Raw genomic sequence first — 23,605 nt, 5'->3', positions numbered from 1 at the left:
CGTCCACACTCCTCGGCTCCACCAGGGGCCTCCACGTGCCGCACGTGCCCACCTTGAAAACCAGGTCCTGGCGCCGCAGGCCGACCGAGACGCCGCCCGGCTGCTTGGAGAGAGGTGTGCGGCACACGCGAGCGGTGGGCTGCAGCAACCGGAGATAATTAATATGATTAGGACGACCCAGAGCAAGCACGCTCCGGCTGACTGAAAGGCCCCATAGCATAATTACTGTTTTCTCACCAGCTCACTGTCTGTTCACATTTCAAAGCCTGGTTGGTATTAAGACGGCTGTGTAAACATCAATAAAATCCCAAAGTGCCAGATCATCAGCATTCCCGGGCACAATGGCTTTTTGTTTGGGGTGTTTTCATTCTTTTAAAGATGCATTTCAGGGTTGCAAACATTAGGAAGAAGGATCGCCATGCTTTGGACTCATCTTCGAGTTTGTAGTGAGTTCACATCTCCCCCAAGTGAACATTTATTATGAAGGCTAATTAATTGCTTTCCAGTTATAAGAACCCTTTGCATTCAAAGAAAGGAGGATTCGGGAGCAGAGAATATACTGTTTATTATTAAACAAAGCAAGGGAACAGAGGGCTTCTCCCTTCCTAATCCCTACTATTTAACATGGCTCTAATCAAGAAAAGAAACATCCACATGCAAGAAATACATACAGGTAGGAGAGGCGTGAATCCACCAACCAAAATGCAATATTAATGGCAGGGAAAACGAAAGCAATGCTTTGTAGTTGTCTGGATGTCCCTTGGGGATGCAAGTCAATGCTCATCAGCCTTCCTCAGAGGAGACGATTTTGATTAATATCAGACCCATCTGACTCAGCCTATTAAACCCTGAAGGAAGGATCTTCTTCAGATATAAAAGATACGACTTTGATTAATAATTCTACCCCGTTGCCATTCCAAGCATTAACGACTATGTGGCACCTCTAGAAAGAGAGCCTTTGAATTCTAGGAAGACACCCTCACTGGAAGTCCCAGGATCCTCCGCACGGCCACGTCTCGGCTCTCCCTCCCGAGAAGGGACCCACGTTGTGAGCGTGTCACCACGGGAGAAGCGGAAACGCTACTTACATAATTTATTTCACTGCCTGCAGATTCAGGGTCAATTACTCGTGACATAATTCCTCGTTGAAGATAATGAAATCTTAATAAAACTGACAAAAGCCTGAAGACAGAAGGAGTGACTGTTACTACACGACCCGCCGGCCGACCCCGGGGTCTGACACGGTTGACACCGCACACCACCGAGCGAATTTCCCTTGGCTGCCAGTGGCTTCCGGCTGTGCACAAGAGAGGCGACGGCCGAGTCCACCACAGAGGCTCTCAGGTCCGTGCAGCCAACGGGGACCTGCCACGCGGGATCGGGGGTATCGAGCTGCTTCAGCTCTGTGTCTTCACGCTTCTGTCGCGTCTCACATGGCTGCGTTTTTGCGGATGCTCATGATCAGCCTTCTGCCATATTCTTTGTAGTCCACGGGCTTCACGTCCATCACAGTGCCCTTAATTCGAGACTCATCCTTTGAAAAGAGAAAAGCAGTTTGTGGACGGAGAGCCAGAGAGAGAAATCCGAGACACGATTCAGAGTCCAGTCATTCCAATAAAGGCACGACGGTGGTGGGAGCTCGGGGGCGGGGGGGAGGGGACAGAGGTCTCCCGTCGACACAGGCCCCTTCCCCCCTTTCCTCCTGCTCCCAAACACTCAGAAGCCTAGTCTCCAAGTTCGATGACCTCAGAGGGCTCATCAAGTTCAATCTAGTTTTTTTTTTCTTTTATATAATTTTTTATTTTTTTCCATTATAGCTGGTTTACATCAATCTAGTTTCTTTACGCAGGAGAAACAGGAGCCCAGAGAAGACAGAGCCTTCCTAAGCCACTCAGCTGGCTCTGAAAGCGGGTGTGGGGACACGAGGGAGACCCACCCTGGGCCCGTCTCAGCCCCCGAGAGGCTGCCCTCACCTTCCCTGTCCGCACCACGCAGGGCCCTCGTGACCCTTGCTTGTTCTGATCCCATCCCACTCGGACGTCATGCCACTGACATCTGAGTCCTTGTCTCATTTAATGCTCACAAAACCAAGCCTATCTATCAGGAGGTAGTAAGGACAAGAAAACAGGAGGAGCAAATGCTGAAACAAGCAGAGAACATTTTCCAAATCCTCCCTCCTCGCCCGTTCACTAGGTTGGAAGGTGCCTCGAGGCAGAAGGGGGTGAGGCTGGCTCGGGGGCTCGCACGCCCCAGCGTGCTGCCTGAGTGCTGAACACGGTCTCACCCCTACACACGGTTGAGGGCAAAGCCCTGAGGCTGGACTGCCTGGGCGCCGTGACCCGGTCTGCCACTTGCCAGCATGTGAATTCAGGCAAGTTATCTATTCCCTGTATGCCTGCGCTTTCTCACCGGTAAAACGGGGTAACAGCAGTTCCCACCTACAGGGTCACGACACCCCCCATCAAGCGAGCTCAGGTGAGTAAAGGAAATGTGCAGAACAGGGTCTGACGGGAGCAAGTCTTCCAGAAAGGCTTTTCCCCACGACTTTACAACCACATGACGTTCAGAGCAACTTAAGGAATGCCTCAAGGTGGTTTTAACTACATGTGGTCTTCGTTTCACATCTTGACTTTATTTTTTTTTTTAGAGCCGAGCCTGCGGCATAGGGAGGTTCGGAGCTGCAGCTGCGGCCTACACCACTGACAGCAACGCCGGATCCTTAACCCGCTGAGCGAGGCCAGGGATGGAACCCGGGTCCTCATGGATCCTAGTTGGGTTCGTTATCACTGAGCCACGATGGGAACTCCCACATACTGACTTGTGGAAGACTGGTGTCCATTTTGTCAGGACCCAAACCAAAAACCTCCAAGTTTGAACGGAAGAGGCCACACAGCACGTTTCCCCAGGCGCGTGACACTAGACAAGCCCTTCAGGCTTCCTGAAGGCTGTTTCCTCATCTGAAAACGGGGACGATCATGGCACCTCTGTGGCGGGAAGATTCCACGAGGAACCGACGCGGGGTTCTGAGCGCCGGGGCCGGGACCCCGCAAGCAATGCCCTGACAGCTCCCGCCCTGTCGGTGCTGAGGGTCCCGAGCGGCGGCTTCCCGCTGCTGACCCTCGGGTCCCGCGGGCGAGGTGACTCACGTTGTAGGTCTCCAGTTTGACTCTGATCCTGAAGGTGAAAGACCGGAAGTTGGCGTTCTGGAAAACTTCCTCAAAGGCTTGCTCGTTCTGCAAAAACAAATGTAAAGCTGTAGGCATGGAAACTACCAGGCCACCTGAAAATACCTGTAAGATGTTTGAAAAGACCTGGAGGAAAATCTTCTGAGAAAATGATCCCCCCCCGCCCCCGGGGTTTGAACTTGCTTAGGAATGACTAACCTAGAGGCAACATTTCATCACGCAAAACTGTTTAGGTAGAGTTTTACTAAAAATCAAAATCCGGAGTTCCCCGCCATGGCGCGGCGGAAACGAATCCGACTAGGAACTGTGAGGTTGCAGGTTCGATCCCTGGCCTCGCTCCGTGGGTTAAGGATCCGGCGTTGCTGTGGTGTAGGTCACAGACCCAGTACGGATCTGGTGTTGCTGTGGCTGTGGGTGTAGGCCGGCAGCTACAGATCCAATTGGACCCCTAGCCCGGGAACCTCCATATGCTTCGGGAGCGGCCCTAGAAAAGACCAAAAAAAAACACACATAAAATCCTCTACCTAGAGAAGTCAAATTCATAGTGAGAGAAAGTAGAAAGATGGTCGCCAGGGGCAGTGGAGAGCTGGTATTTAATGGGAATACAGTTCCGGCGGAGGAGGAGGGAAAGTTCTAGAGGAGGACGAGGGTGGTGGTTGCACAACAGTGTGAAGGTGTTAAAGCCGCTCAACTTATACCGAAAAAATGCTTCAAACTGCTGTTTTACTGCAAGGGAAGAAAAAAGGGCGACACTCTCAGGAAACATGTTTCTGAACTTTCAAAGTCTGTCATGGGATGGAGCTGAGGCTCAGCATCTTCATCGCAGATTAAAACACTCAGAAAAACGTTCCAGTGGTCGCAGACGTTATTTCAGCCTCCGTCTTTACAGCTCTGATTTGGTGGGCAAGTGGGGAAGACGGGAAACGTGGGAAGGTTTTAGGGAAAGTTTAAACACCAAAGTCCTCGCGCCCTCTTCCGCTCACCCCTCCAATACTGTTTGATTAAGCTTTTGCATTAAAAAAAAAAAAGTTGTACAACTGTAACAACATTTACTGAGTTACTCCCCACCCCCTGAACAAGTCTGGAAAACAGAGAGGGATTAGAGAAAGCATTTTATATAAATAGGCATAAAGTAAATGTACAAGAACTTATATATAAAATTAATAGTGCATATCCGTCAAGTATTATCTCTGCGAGCCACGTGGAACATGAAAATAGCTCTGTTACAGAGAGAACTCTTTTGTATAAAGGTTACTTCACACACACACACAGTCCTTAGGCTTTCGGGTATGTAAATAAAACAATGTGTTAAACCGTCAGAAAGTCATACCAGCTGCTATCATTCTTTCAGGCTTAGTCAGAGCGCGGAGCGCACACTCCAAGAATATCACAGTTCCTGAGGGAAGAGTTTCTATACGTCCTCATTCACCGGCAGTAAAACTAGTCAAATGTAATAAGCTCATAAAAAATCCTGAAAGGCTGCCTCGAGCCTTAAAATCTGATATGAAAATAGAGGAGCAGGCAAAACAGATAAAAGATACCATCATACTTTCAAGTCAATTCCAGTTATTTCTGTAAAAGGACTTGTTGGGATTATTTTCAGAGCTCGCGGACAATTTCAAAAAGACATAGAGGGAGTTCCTGCTGCGGCACAGCGGTAACGAACCCAACCAGGACCCATGAGGATACAGGTTCGATGCCTGGCCTCGCTCAGTGGGTTAAGGATCCAGCGTTGCCGTGAGCTGGGGTATAGGTCGCAGACACGGCTTGGATCTGGTGGTGGTGTGGCTGTGGTGTAGGCTGGCAGCTGTAGCTCTGATTCAACCCCTAGCCTGGGAACTTTTCTATGCCTCGGGTGTGGCCCCAAAATAGGGAAAAAAAAAAAAAAAAAAAAGAGGCAAATAAAACAGGAGAAAGGAATGAAAACACACACACATCAAAACAAATGATAAATCCTTTTCTCTTAGTGATTTTTATAAGTACTCTGATTTGGAGGAACTGGGGGGGAATCTATAGATAGACGCTAATTTATTGGTCTCTGCACAGTTTATCTGAAAAAACATCTTTCCTATGGTTAGGATAATTAGCAATCTATTCCCTGAATGAACTAAAACTAATATGTGAAAATACTAATTTATAAAAATGAAATAGACAAAGTTACCTTATGAAAGAAAGTCCATTCATTAAGAATTACATCTGAGGACTTGAAATAGCACAGAGCCTATACGTGAACTTAAACCAGGATTTGACTCAGCTTTTCAGGAAGGTGTTCATTACATTAAAAGGGCCCATCTGTATTGCGGGTTATTTCAGAAGACACCTCCCAGATCTCAAATGACTGCAGGCATAACACCTCTTGGCGTGCTAACAGCAACAGGAGAGAAAAGTGGTTTATACTTGGAAAGTGCTGCTTTTAAAGCATTATATATATATATTACGTCATAACTTCATGGTTAGCACATCCAAGATGAACAATGAGAATCGGACGAGCTCTCAATCATCAGTGAGAAATTATACAACACTCGAAAGCAACAAACCAAAAAACATTAAAGAGAAAAAACAAAACAGGTGTTCCAGCAATGGGAACTCTTACAAGAATGATCAAAGACATGGCCCACCTTCTCCTTTAGCTCCCCAAGATAAGCAGTGCTTTGCCCAAGGATGGCTTCTGCAGACTCCTGGAAACATGTGACCCATTGATTCTCTTGAAAATCGGCAATATTTACCTAAAAAACAAACTCTGCATTATTTCAGCAGAGAAATAATAAAAGGAAGACAACCTAAGGAGACTGGGCGATTGTTTCTACTCAGTAAAATAATTTCTAGGGAAAAAAGCCATTTCTACTATATATGCTATGCTATATTCTTTCCAAAGAATGTGGAAAGTACCCGAGAGAAGAGTTTAACACGTAATACAGTCTGGATCACAGGCAGAAACACGATGTGACGTGGATGTGTGACTTCAGATCTCAGTGGAGACACAGCTTGGCCAACCTCCTTGAGATGCAGAATCCGAGCACCATGGACTTAATGCCCCTCCAGCTGCAATGGCCTTTGGCCAAAGGTTTTGAAAGAACCTGCATTTTACACCGTACATCTTTCAGGCACCGGGAGGTGCTCCGCAACACAGCTCTCAGTCACTGCTAAGGATCCCAGACAATTTGAAAGCCTGAACTAAGAGCCATCTAGCCACCAAACTTACACAGCAACAGAAGTGAGCAATCTGTTAATGTAATTTTAATGTAAAATTAAATAGGGGAGCGTCAAAAAGAAAGTGGATCACAAAGAATCCATTTTCCTAAAGTAAAAGGCTCAGGAGAAATAGCGAATAGGAGTTCCCACTATAGCTCAGCAGGTTAAGGACCTGACATTGTCTCTCTGAGGATGCAAGTTTGATCCCTGGCCTTGCTCTGTGGGTTAAGGATCTGGTGTTGCTGTGGCTGTGGGGTAGGTTTCAGCTGTGGCTCCAACTTGACCCCTAGCCTGGGAACTTCCACATGCCTCAGGTGTAGCAGTAAAAAAAAAAGAGAGAAAGAAAAGAAAAAAAAAAAAAAAAAAAGAGAATTAGAGAACATAGAGAACAAAGGCTTTTTTTTTGGCTATGCCCACGGCATGCAGAATTTCCTGAGCCAGGATCAAACCCATGCCACAGCAGTGACAATGCCAGATCCTTAACCTGCTAGCCCCTCCAGGGAACGCCAAAGTTTTTTTTAAAAAAATGCATCATTTTTTTCAATTCCCAACATATTCACTTTGTGTATATATGGAACTTTAATATCAAAAGTTATGATAAGGAGTTTCCTGGTGGTTGTAGCAGTTAAGGACTCAGCATTGTCACTGCGGTGGCTCGAGGTTGATCTGATCCCTGGCCTGGGAACTTTCACACGCCACACGCATGGCCACACGCACAAAGTTATGATGAAAAATTAGGTAACAAGAAAAGGTTAAAAGCACACACATTTATAAGGGAATGTATCGTATGCTGGGCTTTATAAAAATGTATCTTTATAACAGTTAGCAGGCAAGTATCCACCAGTGCCCGTCCCCAGCTGAAGAAGATCTTTCAGCTTCGCGATGGTGTGAAAGCGATGCACATTCGGTAGGAACCACACTTTGAATTCCGATCTCCTCTCCGGCTTGGGGGCGTGCTGGATGCTACTCTCTCACGACACTGGGTGGGGGGGTTGCTCACTTACACACTTACAACCATTCTGTTTCTCCCTCTCGGCACAGTACACGATACACTGCATGAGCTATTGGACACTTTATTTAAAAACAGGCTTTGTGTTAGATGGCTCTGCCCCGCCGCAGGCTAGCCTAAGTGTTCTGAGCACGTTGCAGGGAGGCGGGGCTCAGCTATGAGGTCCAGTGGGTAAGGTGCTCTAAGTGCATTTTCAACCTCGGAGGGTTTTGTGGACGTGACTCGACTCTAAGCGGAGGAAGACGCGTATGCACACGCACAGCAGGCTGAAACCAGCCAGGCAGCTAAATGCAACTTTCAAGTATGAAAAAAAGCTTTTAGCAGGAGAACGGGGACTGCTCTGCAGTGGAGTGAAAGGCCCCTCCCTCTGTATTCACAGAACAATAATGAGCCCTCGAGCTTCCTCACCTGCAAACTCGCTGATCTTGTTTTTGCAGGTGCCCCTTTTGGTGCCTGGCAGTCGGGAGGGACACAGGAAAGACCCCAGGGGTCCCCATCGACCTGATCTACTTACCGACAGGATCATGCGGTACTTGAAGTTGGGGAATTCGCTGTCACACTTCTCGCAGCGGTACAACCCATTCTGCTGATCGATCACCTTCTTGTTGCAGTCCTGCGTTGGGCAGGCCTGGTACATACAGTTCTCTTTGCGAAGATACACCACGGTGGCCACAGCACTGAAATAGTCGGGCTTCAAGAGAGAAGAGGGCCGTGAGAGCCGGGCACAGGCCTGCGCGCCTCACACATCGGTGTTCACGTCTCCAAACTCACCGTCACAACGTCATTACCGGGAACAATGCAAATCAGCAAATCGCTTGTGCTGACTCCACAAGTAATAAACCAAGTTGCAAAGCATGTTCCCTTGCGATGAAAGAGTGTATTCTAGATTACCCTAAATTAATTAATGAAAGCTGAAACTGACCATATGAAAGACAAGGACTTCCAGAGAAGTCCCTCCTGTTCCCCTGACCTTCCAAAGGTAGTAGAACCAGGAAATACAGAGCAGCGCAGGAAAATCTAACATAACTCTGTTCAACCACATTCCTCCCACATTAAAAACAATGGCAGGGATTCCTAGGGCCCAGATTCACCTTTACCTCTGTTTTGCCAGAGGTCAGCAAACGTACTCTGTAAAAAGCCAGACGGTAACTATTTGTAGGCTTTACAAGCCATGTGGTCACCGTCTCTGTTGCAGCTACTCACTCTGCTGCTGTGATGCGAGACTGTCACCAGAAAGTATGGAGATGAGACGGGCTGCTGGGTTTCAACACACTTTCGTTCACAACAGGGGGATGTGGCACGTGGGCTTGTTTGTGAACATGGCCCAAGCCATCGAATTCGGTAGGAAGAATGCAAAAAAAGTGACCAAGTGGCTCCAAAGTGGTGGCGTCACTGATAGGTAAATGCAGCATGGACTAAGTCACAGGCGTGGGCTTTCTGCTGCTGCTATGTGCTTTGCTTTCGAACTCTCACGGAAAGGATATGGGATGAATACTTTTTGAGCAGTTCGTCTGGGTGCACTCTGAGTTCAGGGCCAGGTCAGCAGCCCCTGGGTCTTCCTGATGTTTCAGACCAAAAGAGGCCAAACAATAAGGTGCACGTTTAAAGAGCTTGGACAAAGAAAGCCTCAGTCTCAAAGACTCTAGGAGTTCCCTGGTGGCCCAGTGGGCTAAGGAGCCGGTGTGATCATTGCTGCAATGAGGGTTCAATCCCTGGCCCAGGAATTTCCACATGCTGTGGGTTCATAAAGAAAGAAAAGAAAAGAAAAGAAAAAGACTCTAGAGAAGGGGAGTCTCTTAGGAGAATGCCTGATGGGTTTTTCTGTATTTCTAGGTCATGGAAGGTACAGATTCAAAATGTGACTTCAAAGTTTGGGTGCAAATAAGTACTCTCTAGGCCTAATCTCTTATTACATATTAATTATCTACCTTTAGATCTGAGAGAGAAATTGGTTGACAACAGAACCCTAAAAGATATCCTGTGTTTGATTCTCAGGAGGCTGTTTAATAGCAGCATAAGTTGCAGTCAGTGACAACGATGGATAAGAGAGTACAGCGAAATGAGACAATAAGGAATAAAAACTATATTGTATAATATGAAAATAATGAAGCAGGTATTACTGGTTTGGGAGCATAAAGGAGAAATAAGTGATTTAAATATTTAACTGCTGACAGATTACAGGTTTAGATCAAGATGGGAGGTGGGTCATTAAATACAAACATTGAAAGGGAAGTCTGCAACGAAGTCCAATGCCAGAGCCAATTCTTTTTTTTTTTTTTTTTTTTCCAGAGCCAATTCTTGTCTGAGAATATAGGCAACGCTCAGCCCAGGAGAGGTTAATATTCTATGGCCAGGAAGAGTACACGTGAACCGCCCCAGTGTCTGATGCTAACCTCAAAAAACCACCGTCTTGGTAAGTGGGCATTTCAATTTGCAGGAACCATCACAGAAAAGAATACAGACAGGAAGGCAGTTCATATTATAATACGCAACTTGGTTACTGCTGTTTCATTAAGATATCTCTAAAAACTACACAACCCTCTAAGTCAGAGCTTTTTATTTATTTATTTATTTTTTTTGCTTTTTTTAGGGCCGCACCTACAGCATATGGAGGTTCCCAGGCTAGAGGCTGAATCAGAGCTGTAGCTGCCGGCCTACACCACAGCCACAGCCACGTAGGATCCAAGCCACGCCTGTGACCTACACCATAGCTCATGGCAACGCGGATGCTCTACCCACTGAGTGAGGCCATAGATCGAACCCACATCCTCATGGATAATAGCTGGGTTCATTACCGCTGAGCCACAACTTAGGGAACTTCCTAAGTCAGAGCTCTTAACCGACCTCTCTGCCCCAACCTACCTAAGAGATGCAGAAACGTACTCCTCCTGGAGGGCACGGCTCCCTCACTCTGGCCGCCACCCTCAACCATCACAGCCACGCTCTGGTCAGAGCTCCAGGTAAGATGCAGAGGCTCTGAGTGAAGGACTACCAGCTGGTACCCAAAATCAGCTTTAAGGACCCATCCTCTTGCACACTTTACGTGCTTTCGTGAAGAAAGTTAGGGATGCAGGTACCTTGTCACCTTGGCCCAGGTTCTCCGATTTAACCTCATATAAAGTTTTCCAGTTGGTGTTGCTCCCTCCTATGCCTCCACTCTTCAGATCAGAGATGGAAACGCCATCTAAGGCTTGTCCTTCTGAGTCAAACCTGAAAAATAAATAGAGAGTAACAGGCACTTACACGTACTGAATATGATACTTGTTTCTGGGTGCCAGATGCAGGCTGTCCACAACCCGCCCCGTTTCTCTAGGTCACAGCCAGCCACGTGGGCTGAAGTTGGTATCTTCCTCCTTGTACCTTAAGTCTGCTGAAGAAAGGGAATGACCTCTTTTTATCTCAACTGCTTTGATGCCCCCCAGTGGTCAAGAAAGACAGTGCCAAAGACCACAGAACCTCTTCTTGAATAAGCCTTGCATATCAACCCTGGCCAGAGGGCCCAGGGTCTAAAAAACCGCAACCTGGAAAAGTCAACAACAAAAAACCAGTGATGGAGAGCTCTGGTATCGTTCTTTGGGCTGCTGACGCTCATTCTTGGTCAACAGCTGCATTCTTATCACCCCTGAAATGTATCAGGATAGAAAGGGGAAGCTGACATTTTTAACAGGGTAGCGAGACATGTTCCCACGGTGAAAGATCTTTTGAGCCAGACAGAATTTCAAAGGATTATATAACTCAGAGTAATAGAGGATATTTATCTGTTGCCTCACCGATTTACCTTCTTAGTGAGATTTTACTTATGCCAATATTAAAGCTAAAATTAATTGAAATTCTTATTAAAATTGTTTACATGTCTTGATCATGTCTCAGCTGAGGTGAAGGAAGGGGGGGCCCGAGAGGAAGTGGTCTCAGAAACATCCTTGCGCAGGGAAGACTCCGTCTGAGATTAAAAACATGCCAGTGTCACCCAGGAGGATAACTGGAAGCTAACCACACACAGAACAGGCTGCTTAAAAAGAGACCACGGGACAGCGAGGACGCTGCCCTGAGCCGCAGACAACTGCCTTCTTGTTCTGTCCGGGGAGCGGCTCCATCCGTCACAGAGGACGGCAAGGTCCATAAATCTGTTTCACCACGACCGGTTACACACGCTGATGGTTTCGAAAACTCCAAGGAGACATTTGCCACCAAAGACAGCTCATCAGGAGTCAACAGAGCAGGGAGAGACGGAGCTCTGCTCTCAGGAAAAGCGCGGCCCGGCTACCACCGAGATCCAAACGCCTCCAGTCCGCGCCCAGGTGGAGCGTGTTCACTGAAGCTTCTCTCTGATCCATGCCACGTGGTTCTACTCTGGGGACAGCCATGTCGCTCTCCATTGACCGGGGTCGCAGTTGCCGACGAGCGAGGGAAGAAGACCTTCATGTGGGCAGGCGATTAACCTTGGGTCGAGCCCCTGAGCCCGAAGGAAAATCAGGCACCAAGGACAAACAAAGCAGTGGTTGCTTCTGGTCAGATTTAATTAATGGGCCCCGCCTCCGAACGCAATGCCAGCTACCAGGATAATTCAACACAGATCCATGTGGACCGCATTTCTGAGGCTGGCTTAAGTGACATGATCACTCCAGCAGATGTTTCATGAGACTGTTCAAATACTAGTGCTGCTGGTTCCCATTAGACCCAAGCAAAAGTGGGGAGCATGTGTCTCTTTAGTCACTCAAACCCTAAGACATGGATGGAAACAACACACACTGCCCCACTGACGGCAGCTACACAAATGATTTAAGCTCAAGCTAGTTCAAGGGCTTTCCCAGAACACGCCAGGGCTCGCATTCCATGTTTCAGTTTGAAGGGCTCCTTTTAACACCCGAAGAAGCAAGACAGAGCGAGGAGATTTTAGTAGGCGCTCCTCATTCCCCGAGTGCTTTGTGAACAGCATTACGGCAACAAAAGCCCATTGTGCCCGCCGCGCTGCATCAAGGTCCAGTGAATACACACTAGAAGGTGCGACCGGCACCAGAGACCACACGCAGCAAGACAGCACTTTCTCCCCACCCCCCAACACAGAAGCCCGTAGCTTTGAACCCTGGAAAGAGGGAGGCCTTCTGCTCACAGAGCTCTGGCACACAACTGCTCCTGCCTGCCTGGCCTTATCTGCTTCGGCAGGATCCAGGTTGGCGGGCGGCGCTCCCATTCTCATTGCTCCCTGCGATTCTCCAGGTTCGTCACGGGATTACAGGTGTGTCAGTATAGGGGCTTTAACGCCATCCTCTCAGAAGGCCTGACGCCTCCCAGAAACACGGGAACAGCTCCACTTAGTACCGAGGCCCTCTGCTCAGCAGACGGCTCACATACTGACCGTGGGAACCAAGAGGACCGGCCCTTCTCCAAGCGCAGGCTCAAGTAACCCCTGCGTTTAGCCCCATAAAACCTACCATCCACGAAGCTTATAGGCCTCTGGGATGTCAGGATTCACAATGACTGTGCTGGAAGACAGTATGGAGAGGCTCCGTCCACCAAAATCAGAGACTCTGGCTCCTTTGATAGCCATCACGGGCTGCCTAGAACCATCAAATTTATCAGCCTGCAGAGCAACAAACACAAACAAGTGTCACTGGCAGGAAGAACAAAAGGAAACAAGAGGAGGGCCCCGGAAGAGCAAGTGCAACGCATGATTCACGCAGTCTACGCTAGGTAACCTAGCATCTGCTCAGAGATACGGCGAATCTCGCCTAAAGTTGGGGAAAAGAGCATTTCAGTATGTAAAACCCAAATCAGAGCAAATCTCTTCTCTCTTTTTCCTTTTTAGGGCCGCGCCTGGGGCATATGGAAGTTCCCAAGCTAGGGGTCGAATTGGAGCTGCAGCTGGCGGCCTACACCACAGCCACAGCCATGTGGGATCCTAGCCCCATCTTCAACCTATTTGAGGCCAGGGATTGAACCCACGTCCTCACAGACGCTATGTCAGGTTCTTAACCCACTGAGCCACAATGCAAATTCCATAAATCAGAGCACATCTCACACAAGTAAATCAAATAAATGTTTCAGACACTCCCCAGACAGCCCGATCCTTCACTAGGGAGGGTCTACACCGGCTGACACGGCCAAAGCCCCACAGCTCCTGGGGCTCGTGTGTCTCCACCTTTCCGCACGGCCCCGGAGCTCCAAGGCAGTACTTACGTCTTCTCCCCACAGAGTCGCATTCACCACCTTCCCCGACATGTCCATCAAATAGATATTTCTCTTGGAAACTTCTCGGTTGGTAGACTTCACTGTGATTTTGGTGACATCTTCGTAGTTCTTGCAGATCCCAATTATGTCTAAAACACAGGCACGACGTTTCAGCAAGACACTGTCAAGCCTCCCCCTCTGGCGGGACCAGAGGGTGAAGAACAGGCCCGCAAGTCCCACCCTGCGCCCGCGCCGCCACCTTCGCTTCTCAGGCCCAGACTTACCTACGAGGGAGTCTTTCGACTTGTTCTCCAGGTCGGCGATCCCTGTGAAATCAAACTGAACTGTGGGTAAATGATGGCCGTCCTCACAGGGCATGACAGAAGTCTCATTACTGAAGGTCATCTCGTAGTCGTTTTTGACAGCCGTAAATTGTTTGTTGGCAATCTTCAGGGTGCCTTTAGAGAAGTAATAGACCTGCAAGAGGCCAAGCCACCATCGTCCATCAAATCAGAAATAAAAACCCGGGACCCTCAGGCAGCTCGCCAATGGACCGGACTCCCCTCGCCCCGGCCCCGCCACCCAACCGGCTCCGTTCTGGACCCGACGCGCCGGTACCTTGTTCACGTCAATAAGGGGAAAGAACTTGTCCACTTGCTCGTTGAACGCAGTGGCTCTGATTTCGCCCTGCAGGAGCAAGAGAGGGCGGTGAGCCTTGGGCAGTTCCAGTTTACCAGCGAAAAACTGGATGCCTCGGCCTCCCTATGACGTCTTTAAAGCAGCAGCACAGTCACCCCAGAAGCACACATTTTATAGTCAGATATTCGAGTTATTCACCCCAGTGAAAAACAACCTAAGCTTAACTAGCCGATTCTGTGCCTGAGCTTCATTAACCGCGAGTCTGAAACCTGCAACGGGAAAAACAAAAAACCAAAACCAGCCAACCCGATTGTGAGTTTAACACTCTGACCACAAACATAAAACGATTTTGAACGTGGAGTGACGGGCTGAAGGCCCCAGGGAGGCGTGCTGAAGCAAAGTGATTCACGGGCTTCCTTCAAGTTTGCACTAAGCGAGGAATTACTTCATAGTCAAGAGCCGTTGCCAGAAATGCTAAAACAAGTCGTATTTTCAAGTTGCTTTTGATTTGATTTTCACTTTTACTTTCCCATCAGTCAAAATGCCACAGATGGAGAAGAAACTTAAATAAACGTCGGGATTTTTAGCCAACTGACAGACAGATTAGATCAATAATTTAGTCAAAAAGAAAAAAGAAAGAAAAAAAAAATTAAGTACTGACACTGATTCTGCCATCACAGTCAATACATTTGGGATGTCATCCTGTCTTTCAAAAATGAAAATAAACTTTTTTTTTTTTGGCCCTCTTGGAGGTCTGAACCAATAGGATATTGCAGTTTGAAATATGCAGCAATTTGCAGCAGTTTTGAAAAGACTGCATGAAATATATATTAGGAATTATAGATAAAACTAATGGACAGGGAAATAGCATGACAAGACTTTGTCAAGATTCTACACCTTGGATTTTCTTTTTTTCATCACGGTTTGGTTTTAGGTAAAGCAGCTAAGAGTCTGCAGAGCCAGAATCCATCCCCACAAAACCAATCACTTATCACGCTGCTGCGGCCCAACACCCCACTTGGCTCTTAAGCAGACAACACCTCCTAGGGTTTCAACTAAGCCTGCCAGCGAGTCAGACTGTCTCTGCTTTCTACTGCCCATGAGGCTACTTACATTTGGAAAACTACCTTCTGCTTTTATAAATGCTTTCGTTTGAGACCAAGGATTTTATTTAGGACTTTAACCCTCTGCCCCCAGGCAGCATCAAAAGACTGCGAGAGAGGAAAACTAACAAGAAGCATCACGTTTCCTCTTGGCCTACTGTGGTTTCCCACCTCACAGGCCTGCACAGAGATGAGCCTTCTGTTTCTCACAGAGTCAAATCCTCTTTCCCATGCGACAAATACTCACGCTTTCATCAACTAGTTCTATAGAGAAAAGCTTCCCTTCCCCTCGGGAATTGCTCCAGGTACGGATCTGACTTTTGTTGGTAACACGAGCACAAATGGTCCACCTGAAAACCAAGTAGACAATATTAGTGTTCGGAGTCTCACTTGCGAAAGATCTGAAAGGTTCCCCACCATCTTCCGGTAGCCCTTCTTCCTTTATGCATATTCCACTCTCCAGTGGAAGCTGTATTTTAACGCAGCTAATTAAAACCCCACGATGACATCCAGGTTTGACAGTTTATAGAATAAGCAAAGAGTAAAACATGCAAGGTGATTTAACACTGACTCATTCTCCTGTCAAATAAGTAAATTTATAAACGCTCTCCCTTCTCCAAAAAGCATCACCAAGGCAACAATATCCCCTTGATAAAAGGTTCTAAGCGAGAAAAGGCAGTCATACCAGCAATTATATTTTGCCACCGCTTTCGATTATGGGAACTGATACACCTGATGTCGGGCTTCTGCCTCGTTTCCGACACACTGAGTAAATACAAGGGTGTGGAACACGGTGTTGGTTCAGCCACCAGCAGAAAACACCCGCAAGCAACAGGGCCTCAGACAGAGGCCCCTAAAAAAGGAGGCACGAGCTCTGACACCCGGACCCGGCGTCCATCCTGAGCAGAGGCACTGAGGACACGAGGCACCTCACTCATTATCTCACAGGGGAGCAGGTTACCCCGATCTTACCAAGCATTGAAGAATAAATAAAAACATAGCTGAAAGAATTCTGAAAAGAGTACTCCCTAAATTTAAAGTGCAAAAATTAATGTTTAATGGTAAGAAGTCATATAAAAGAAATATTGATACAAATAGTACAGATTCTTTTAGCCACCTACACCCCAGTAATACTTTTAAGACTACAAGTCACCTGTTTATACGATGAGAAAATAAAATACCTTCAGATTTAGAATATTTATTTTTACTCATGAGACTATCAACTGATTCTTCAAGCATTAAATCTTTTAAATTTCAAATTCTTTTTTATTTTTTTTATTTTATTTATTTTTGTCTTTTTGCCATTTCTCGGGCCACTCTCGAGGCATATGGAGGTTCCCAGGACAGGGGTCAAATTGCAGCTGTAGCCACCGGCCTACGCCAGAGCCACAGCAACGCGGGATCCGAGCCGCATCTACAACTTACACCACAGCTCACGGCAACGCCGGATGGTCAACCCACAGAGCAAGGGCAGGGACAGAACCCGCAACCTCATGGTGCCTAGTCAGATTCGTTAACCACTGCGCCACGATGGGAACTCCTCAAATTCTTTTTTAAAATGAATGAAACTCCATGGGCTATGGCAGATTGCTCTTTTTTTGGGGGGGGGTTGTCTTTTTCGGGCTGCACCCACAGCACATGGAAGTTCCCAGGCTAGGGGTCCAATTGCAGCTGCTGCTACCGGCCTACGCCACAGCCACAGCAACTTGGGATCCGAGCTGAGTCTGCGACCTACACCACAGCTCACAGCAACACCAGATCCTTAACCCACTGAGCAAAGCCAGGGATTGAACCTGTTTCCTCATGGATACTAGTTGGGTTCATTACCACTGAGCCATGACGGGAACTCCCCAGACTGCTCTTTCTGCTGTTCTTTATTATAAGAGAAATCATGGTTGCCACAATTTGTAATTTCTTCCCATTTGGAAAAAAAAGAGGAAACCTATTCTATGTGTGGCAACCCTGAAGTTCACACAAAAGTAATTCAAGAGCCCATAATAACTTACTATATACTCTTTTGTAAGTACCTTCTAAACTTATTCCATGAAATAACTCACTTGGACTGGTAAGGGGTGAGGCTGGCAATGGGGACCACTTTGGCCTGTGTTCCCCCAGAGCTGTTCACTACACTGGTAGCTCCAGCTTTTCCAAATATCTTTGAGGCACCATAAGCCTTAGATACAGTGGAACCTTTAAAAACAAACACAAAGAGGAACAATCATTATTCTATTGAAATTTTATAGTAAGTTTCCTAATAACTCTCAATTACTGAGGTGTCACTGGTGACATCATACAAAATGAGAGGCAGTTTTTCCTTTTATTTTATTACAGTTTTTTTTGGCCACACCCAAGGCATGCAAAAGTTCCTGGGCCAGGGATCGAACCCACACCACAGCAAAGACAACACAGGAACCTTAACCTGCTGAGCTACCAGGAAACTCCAAGCCTTTTCCTTTTAAATAATCAAGAGAGAGTGTCCGTTCTGGCTCAGCGGAAATGACTCTGGCTAGTATCCACGAGGACGCAGATTCGATTCCTGGCCTCCCTTAGTGGGTTAAGGATCAGGCATTGCCGTGAGCTGTGGTGTAGTCACAGACGTGGCTTGGATCCTGCGTGGCTGTGGCTCTGGTGTAGGCTGGCAACTGTAGCTCCAATTCGACCCCTAGCCTGGGAACCTCCATATGTCATGGGCGTGGCCCTAAAAAGACTATACATATATATATATATATATATATATTTTTTTTTTAAATAAGTAAATACATAATCAAGGGATCTGGAGATCAAACAGACTGAAACAGGAGGCTGGAGACAGATCCAGAATGAAGGCTGGGCACACAGATGTTCGCGACTCTACTGCTGACTGAGGCCCTAAGGTCACGATAACAACAGTAAGGAATCCAGACACTGCTGTTTTGGGAGCTCAACCCTCTTCCAGCTGCCCCTGTGGCAACAGGCAAGGTGATGGGTTCAGAGAAAAAAATCGACCCTCCTGACTGGTAAATCTGACAAGTCACTAGTTGCCTAAGAGAAAAAGCTAAAGGAAAGCCTAGGAATTAACGGACACAGTGGATGAGCCGCCTGAGGTGAAGGACATCCATCACAAATATGTCGCCTCCCAACATCCCTAGAAAATTCCCAGTTCTCAACTGGTCTGACAAGAACAGAAGGTCTAGAATGCAGTCTATGGGATGGGTTTAGTTGGGAGCAAAGAGCAAGAATCAGTTTTCCGTTCATGACAAGTAGGTGGCTGGCTGCCGTGGCCCCTTCTTGCCTCCTTTATCTAAGCCTAAGCAGCTGCCTGGCACTCGGGAAGAACAGGTAATCACGTAAAGCCTGGGAGCAGACGACGTCCCCTACGTGCATGCTGTTTCCGAGGCTTCCACCTCCAAATTCGGAAAAGATGATTTAGTCCAATGATTTTTCATATCTTCTATAACAAAACATTTCTTCAGAACGGCATCTGGCTAGAAATGTAAATCTACTATTATTCAGCATTTATTTATTGCGTTTTCGCAGCACGTACCACACTCTTCTAGGTATTTGTAGCACTTAGTAAAAAATATACACAGACTGCCCCAGATCTTAAAATTTTCTCTTCAAACTGGGGCATCAAGCAATGTCTACACTCACAACAGTAACAACTACCTCAAGATGACGCAAGGAAGCACACATACTCTCTTGAACACCTATGTATGTGCGTATCTATATCTAGTACACAATATACAATTATGTAACACACACACACACACACACACATCCAGTTTTCATGCTGGCAGCTTCTCCTCAACTTACTTCCAGTTCCTTTTCTTTCTTCTTTTTTCAGGCTGCATCTGTGGCATATGGAAGTTCCCAGACTAGGGTTTGAACTGGAGCTGCTGCTGCCAGCCTACACCACAGCCACAGTTATATGGGATCCGAGCTGCGTCTGCCACCTACACCACAGCTTGTGGCAACACCAGATCCCTAACCCACTGAGCGAGGCCAGGGATTGAACCCTCAACCTCATGGATACTAGCTGGGTTCTTAACCCGCTGAGCCACAACAGGAACTCCTTCTGGTCCTTTTTCTTTCACCACCCAGTTATGTGTTTAGGGAACACTAATTTTTAAAATAAATCTCAATATAAGCCAAAGACAGACCAGTGGAAATACAAATCAGGGACGGGGGTGGTAGTGGGGAGAATAACATACTATTTGTATTTCCTCCCAAGAAGTGACTTTTAGAATATCTACTATTTTAGATAATCCATTCCACCCCACCCCCGCTTCAACAGTACATAGTTTGAGTACACAGAAATTAATAGCGGAGGGGAGGGGAGAGAGGGGTGTATGTAAAGCTGTGACAGAAGAAGGAACTCTAAAAATAAAAATTCCAACCAAATTTTAGAGATCATAATTCTCACTGGTGGCATCCCACAGGAAGAGGACCCTAAAGCAACGGCCGGAAAATAAACCAAAGGATGCCATCACAGCCTCTCAGCACCTGCTGGAGAGAAAGTTAAGGAGGAAGAAACTATTTCTCATCTGTGAGACTGAGAAGCAGGACCTAGGACCAACATAAATGATGCTGTCTTCAAGCTAAGATAAATACCCCCAAGAGCTCCAAATACAAAACTCAGAAGAGACGAGCCAGATTTAATAAGCGGGTCCTAGAGAGTTAAAAGGGGAGAATTAAAAAGGTATGTAAATTCACAGAGTCTAGAGGATGTGAGTGAGAAAGTACCAGATACACTAGTAACAGAGAACAGTGTATCATTCTGATTTAAAAAAAAAAAAAAAAAAAGCATATTAAGTATCATGAAAAGACCAGCCATTTTTTTCAATCACGCGCTTTGCGATGAGAATTAGAATTATTCTTTGCAAGAAGCAACTGTCATGAATGGCATTTGGAAAACTCCCTTTAATACCAGATTAGATTTCAAAGCAACATTCAAACGCCTGCCACACGTAATGGGCACGCGTCCTCGTGCGGCAGCCTTACCCACTCCCGAGCTCCCGTTCTGTTGCTGGGGGTTGCTGGTTGGTGGGCTGGCTGCTGAGACGGGAGGAGGAACAACTGGCTGCTGTCCGTGTCCTGATGATCAAGAGGAGAGAGACCATTTTAGTGCCACTAATTTGGGTCAAAAGATTTAAACTTAAGTCGAAGAAATACTCTGAGGACGTACAAATCAGTGATTGTGTCAAAGACTTGAGCAGGTCAGAATTCATAGAATTCACGCTGGGGCGCTCAACTGCACGCGGCGCATGTGCCAGGGGTTCACTTTTGTTTTCATTCCCTAAAAGGCCAGCTCCCTTTCCCTTATGCCTGCTTATAATTGATAGCTTTGGGTTTTAATGAGGGTCTCCCCTAAAGCCTTGCCCGTTTCTCCTGCGTGAACCTGAAGTCAAGTCACTGGGCCGAATCTGTGACATTACCACTATTTCCATAGCAACAAATCGATGTTATCCACGGGGCTGTGTTCGCGGCAGGATCTACCAGAGGAGAAAGCTGGGTGGTAACAAAAATCTAAAAGCAGTTCAATTGTCTCTGAAGTGCTCCTGCTTCAAAGGAAAAGGAGACATTCAGAAAGGATTCCACCCTTCCCCTCCCAAACAAAGCAACCTTATTTTGCAACTGACAGTGGGTGGAAAATAAGAGTTGAAAGCGCCTTGGGTACCGTGAAGTGCGAGTGAACTGTCACAGCAGGAGAGATGAGAATGGAGTTCAGAAGCAGGTGTGGCGGGGAGACGGGAAGATTAAAAGGAAAGGAGGAGAACCGAACGTGTCTCTCAAGCAGAAAATAAGAAAGGCCGCACAATCAGAGCATTTATTTGCCCCTGACCCTTTCGACAAATGTTTATGAAGCTGAAGAATGTTTAAAAAAACTGTAAAGACACACTTAATTTTTTTTTTTTTAAATAATAGATTTATGGAATTTGATGGTGCCTTTGTGATTGGCACAGGAAGCAGAAAGCCAGCCTAATCGGGGCTGCTCACCAAGAGTGCCTGTGGTACACAAAGCGCAGCTCGAAACCTCCCCTGGAGCCCAGAGAATGGACTTGGAGAGCACGCTGGAGAAGCTCCCTGCCTGCCTCCACTTCTTCCATCCTGGGGTTTACTCCTGCTGGGTCTCCCAGGGCCCTAACCCAAAGGGGCCCGTGACACGCTGATTTCCTTTCCTTCTGCTAACATTACCCTTAACCGGTACAACCAAAGGAACATTAACTCTGCCACTGGAGTAAAATAAATTCAGCACCAAATTAAAAGGGTTAAACAGCACTGTTTATTCCTTAGTTCTTCCTACAGAGAGAAAAAGTGAGAGGCCTTCTTTACACAGAAAAAAGAGCCAAGGAGTTCCTGTCGTGGCTCAGCAGTAATGAACCCGATTAGTATCCATGAGGATGCAGGTGTGATCCCTGGCCTCGCTCAGTGGGTTAAGGATCTGGGGTTGCCGGGAGCTGTGGTATAGATTCGACCCCTAGCCTGGGAACCTCCATATGCCATGGGTGTGGACCTAAAGAGACAGAAAAGAAAGAAGGAAAGAGAGAGAAAGAAAGAAGAGCCAAGATTATTGACAATGAATGTTTGTGTTTACTTTTTAGCTCTTCCACTACCTCTGAATTTTCAGCGTCGTAAGACACTGCACAGGAGAACTGTTCTTCTCTGCCAATGTGTCTTATGACACACTGTGTCTAAGGAACTTTCCAAAAGCCCACCGTTAACCTTTTTTTAAATCAGTAGGGAAAAGATGAGTTGCTCGGTAAATACTGGGGCCAAGTGTTTGGGGAAAAAAAATTAATCTGAATTTTTACCTGTTTCATGAAATTTTATTCAAAAGAACTGAGATTTAAACATTCAAAGACGGAGACAAAAATATACACAAATCTCTGCTCCCGCCCCTCCCAGTCCCTCCCCCTCTCTCCTGCCCCCTCAAACATGTCTACTCTGAAGTCCCCTCCTGGGAGCTTCCCTGGTGCTCTAGAGCTTAGAACTTCCTCCACTGCAGCCAGGATTCAATCCCTGGTCTGGGGACAGAGATCCCACACCAAGCTGCTGCACGCCGCAGCCAAAAACAAAAAAATAAATAAATAAATAAAATAAGGTCCCTTTCCTTGTTAACATGCCTGTTTCTCCAAGTACCTTGCTAAACAGGACATGGTCACAGGATCTTGCTTATCTGTGACCCAGGTGGGATAGAGGGTATTTAAAAGCGGACTTTAGCCCCTCAAGTTACTTGCATCCACAGCTATCATTTTTATTATCATTATAATGGTAAGTGAGCCACCAGCTGAGAAAAATTGGCCAACAGGCTACGGAGTACACAGAACATGAGGTTGTAGCTGCAGCTTGGATTTAGTCCCTGCGCTGGGGACTTCCACATGCCATGGTGGGGCCACAAAAAAGAAATAGTGTAGGTACGTACTGATTAAAGTATATATATAACGGCAAATAAGGGAAATTTAAAGCCATCCAATCTAATTTTGTGTGAAACATGAACTGTGTTTGAAATGTTATTTCTCACATTTTGAAAATTCTGTAAGTATCTTTACTCGATATGGTATGAGTACCAAGAGACAATTTGAATGCACATTTTGCAATTCCTCTGCCAGTTTATAGGCTGCGTCGAGTGAGTTAATTTTACTGGTCACTTACGTTCAGGTCTGGGTGATGTGCTAGGAGGATACAAACCTAACTTTAGTTCTCTACCCACTACTAACAGTTTCCTTGCTTTCCAACAGACAAGAGGAAACCATTTCTGGGAAATACACCCATAAGGCAGTAGTCGAGTAATCACTGTAACAGAGCTATTTTCATGATGGCCCGAGGAACAATGTGTTATTGATCCAGTTACAATGAAATTCAATAGCAAATAACCCTGAACAGCCAAAACCTCCTCTCATCCCTTTGCCTTTCAACAGACTCCGAAGAAAGGGAAGAGCCAGTGGAAGCGGATATTGAGACAGAGGAGTGTTTGCCATAGTTCTGACCCCAAGTGGTAACCGCCTGTCAACCCTTTCATCTTTTTCTTGATCTCAAATACTTTTGCCCCTGAAAGGCAACATGTCCAAAGCAATCATTCAATTAAATACAACATAAAAAGCATAAGAAACTTGGCCAAAGGTGATAAAGCTGGGCGCCATCGTCTCCCTCTCACCCCTCCTGTCTCAGGAGGTTTCACAGAAATGCTAAGTGTGGCTTTGACCTGGCTCTCCTTCCTAAGAGCTGAGAATAAGTTGACCAACGTGCTCATTTTAACAAAGGTTCACTCGTGCAAAGCAAATGGGATGCTCCAAATTACTATTTTGGAACTCTACCTGAATAGGCTCCTC

The 23,605-nt window shown here is 46.6% G+C and overlaps 1 protein-coding gene across 1 annotated transcript in view; it reads right to left on the bottom strand.

The window, feature by feature from the left end:
• Nucleotides 1-547: 547 nt before the first annotated feature.
• Nucleotides 548-23,605, bottom strand: part of RPA1 (replication protein A1) — a 39,059-nt gene continuing 16,001 nt past the window's right edge. The window contains exons 6-17 of the mRNA XM_003131822.5: nt 20,277-20,369; nt 17,354-17,486; nt 15,544-15,646; nt 14,173-14,241; nt 13,839-14,031; nt 13,564-13,703; nt 12,819-12,967; nt 10,464-10,596; nt 7,901-8,077; nt 5,804-5,911; nt 3,147-3,233; nt 548-1,534 (exon numbers count right to left, since the gene is read on the bottom strand). Coding sequence (XP_003131870.1) covers nt 1,430-1,534; nt 3,147-3,233; nt 5,804-5,911; nt 7,901-8,077; nt 10,464-10,596; nt 12,819-12,967; nt 13,564-13,703; nt 13,839-14,031; nt 14,173-14,241; nt 15,544-15,646; nt 17,354-17,486; nt 20,277-20,369 — 1,490 coding nt within the window. The 3' untranslated portion in view covers nt 548-1,429. The remainder of the gene's footprint in view (nt 1,535-3,146; nt 3,234-5,803; nt 5,912-7,900; nt 8,078-10,463; nt 10,597-12,818; nt 12,968-13,563; nt 13,704-13,838; nt 14,032-14,172; nt 14,242-15,543; nt 15,647-17,353; nt 17,487-20,276; nt 20,370-23,605) is intronic.

The sequence above is a fragment of the Sus scrofa genome, chromosome 12, assembly GCF_054392235.1.
Source record: "Sus scrofa isolate SSC_HxYL_T2T_F1_AM1 chromosome 12, Sscrofa_HxYL_maternal_Yorkshire_Landrace_v2.0, whole genome shotgun sequence".
Classification (NCBI taxonomy): domain Eukaryota; kingdom Metazoa; phylum Chordata; class Mammalia; order Artiodactyla; family Suidae; genus Sus; species Sus scrofa.
The sequence above is the reverse complement of the archived record's forward strand: the minus strand, read 5'-3'. Positions and strand labels throughout refer to the sequence as shown.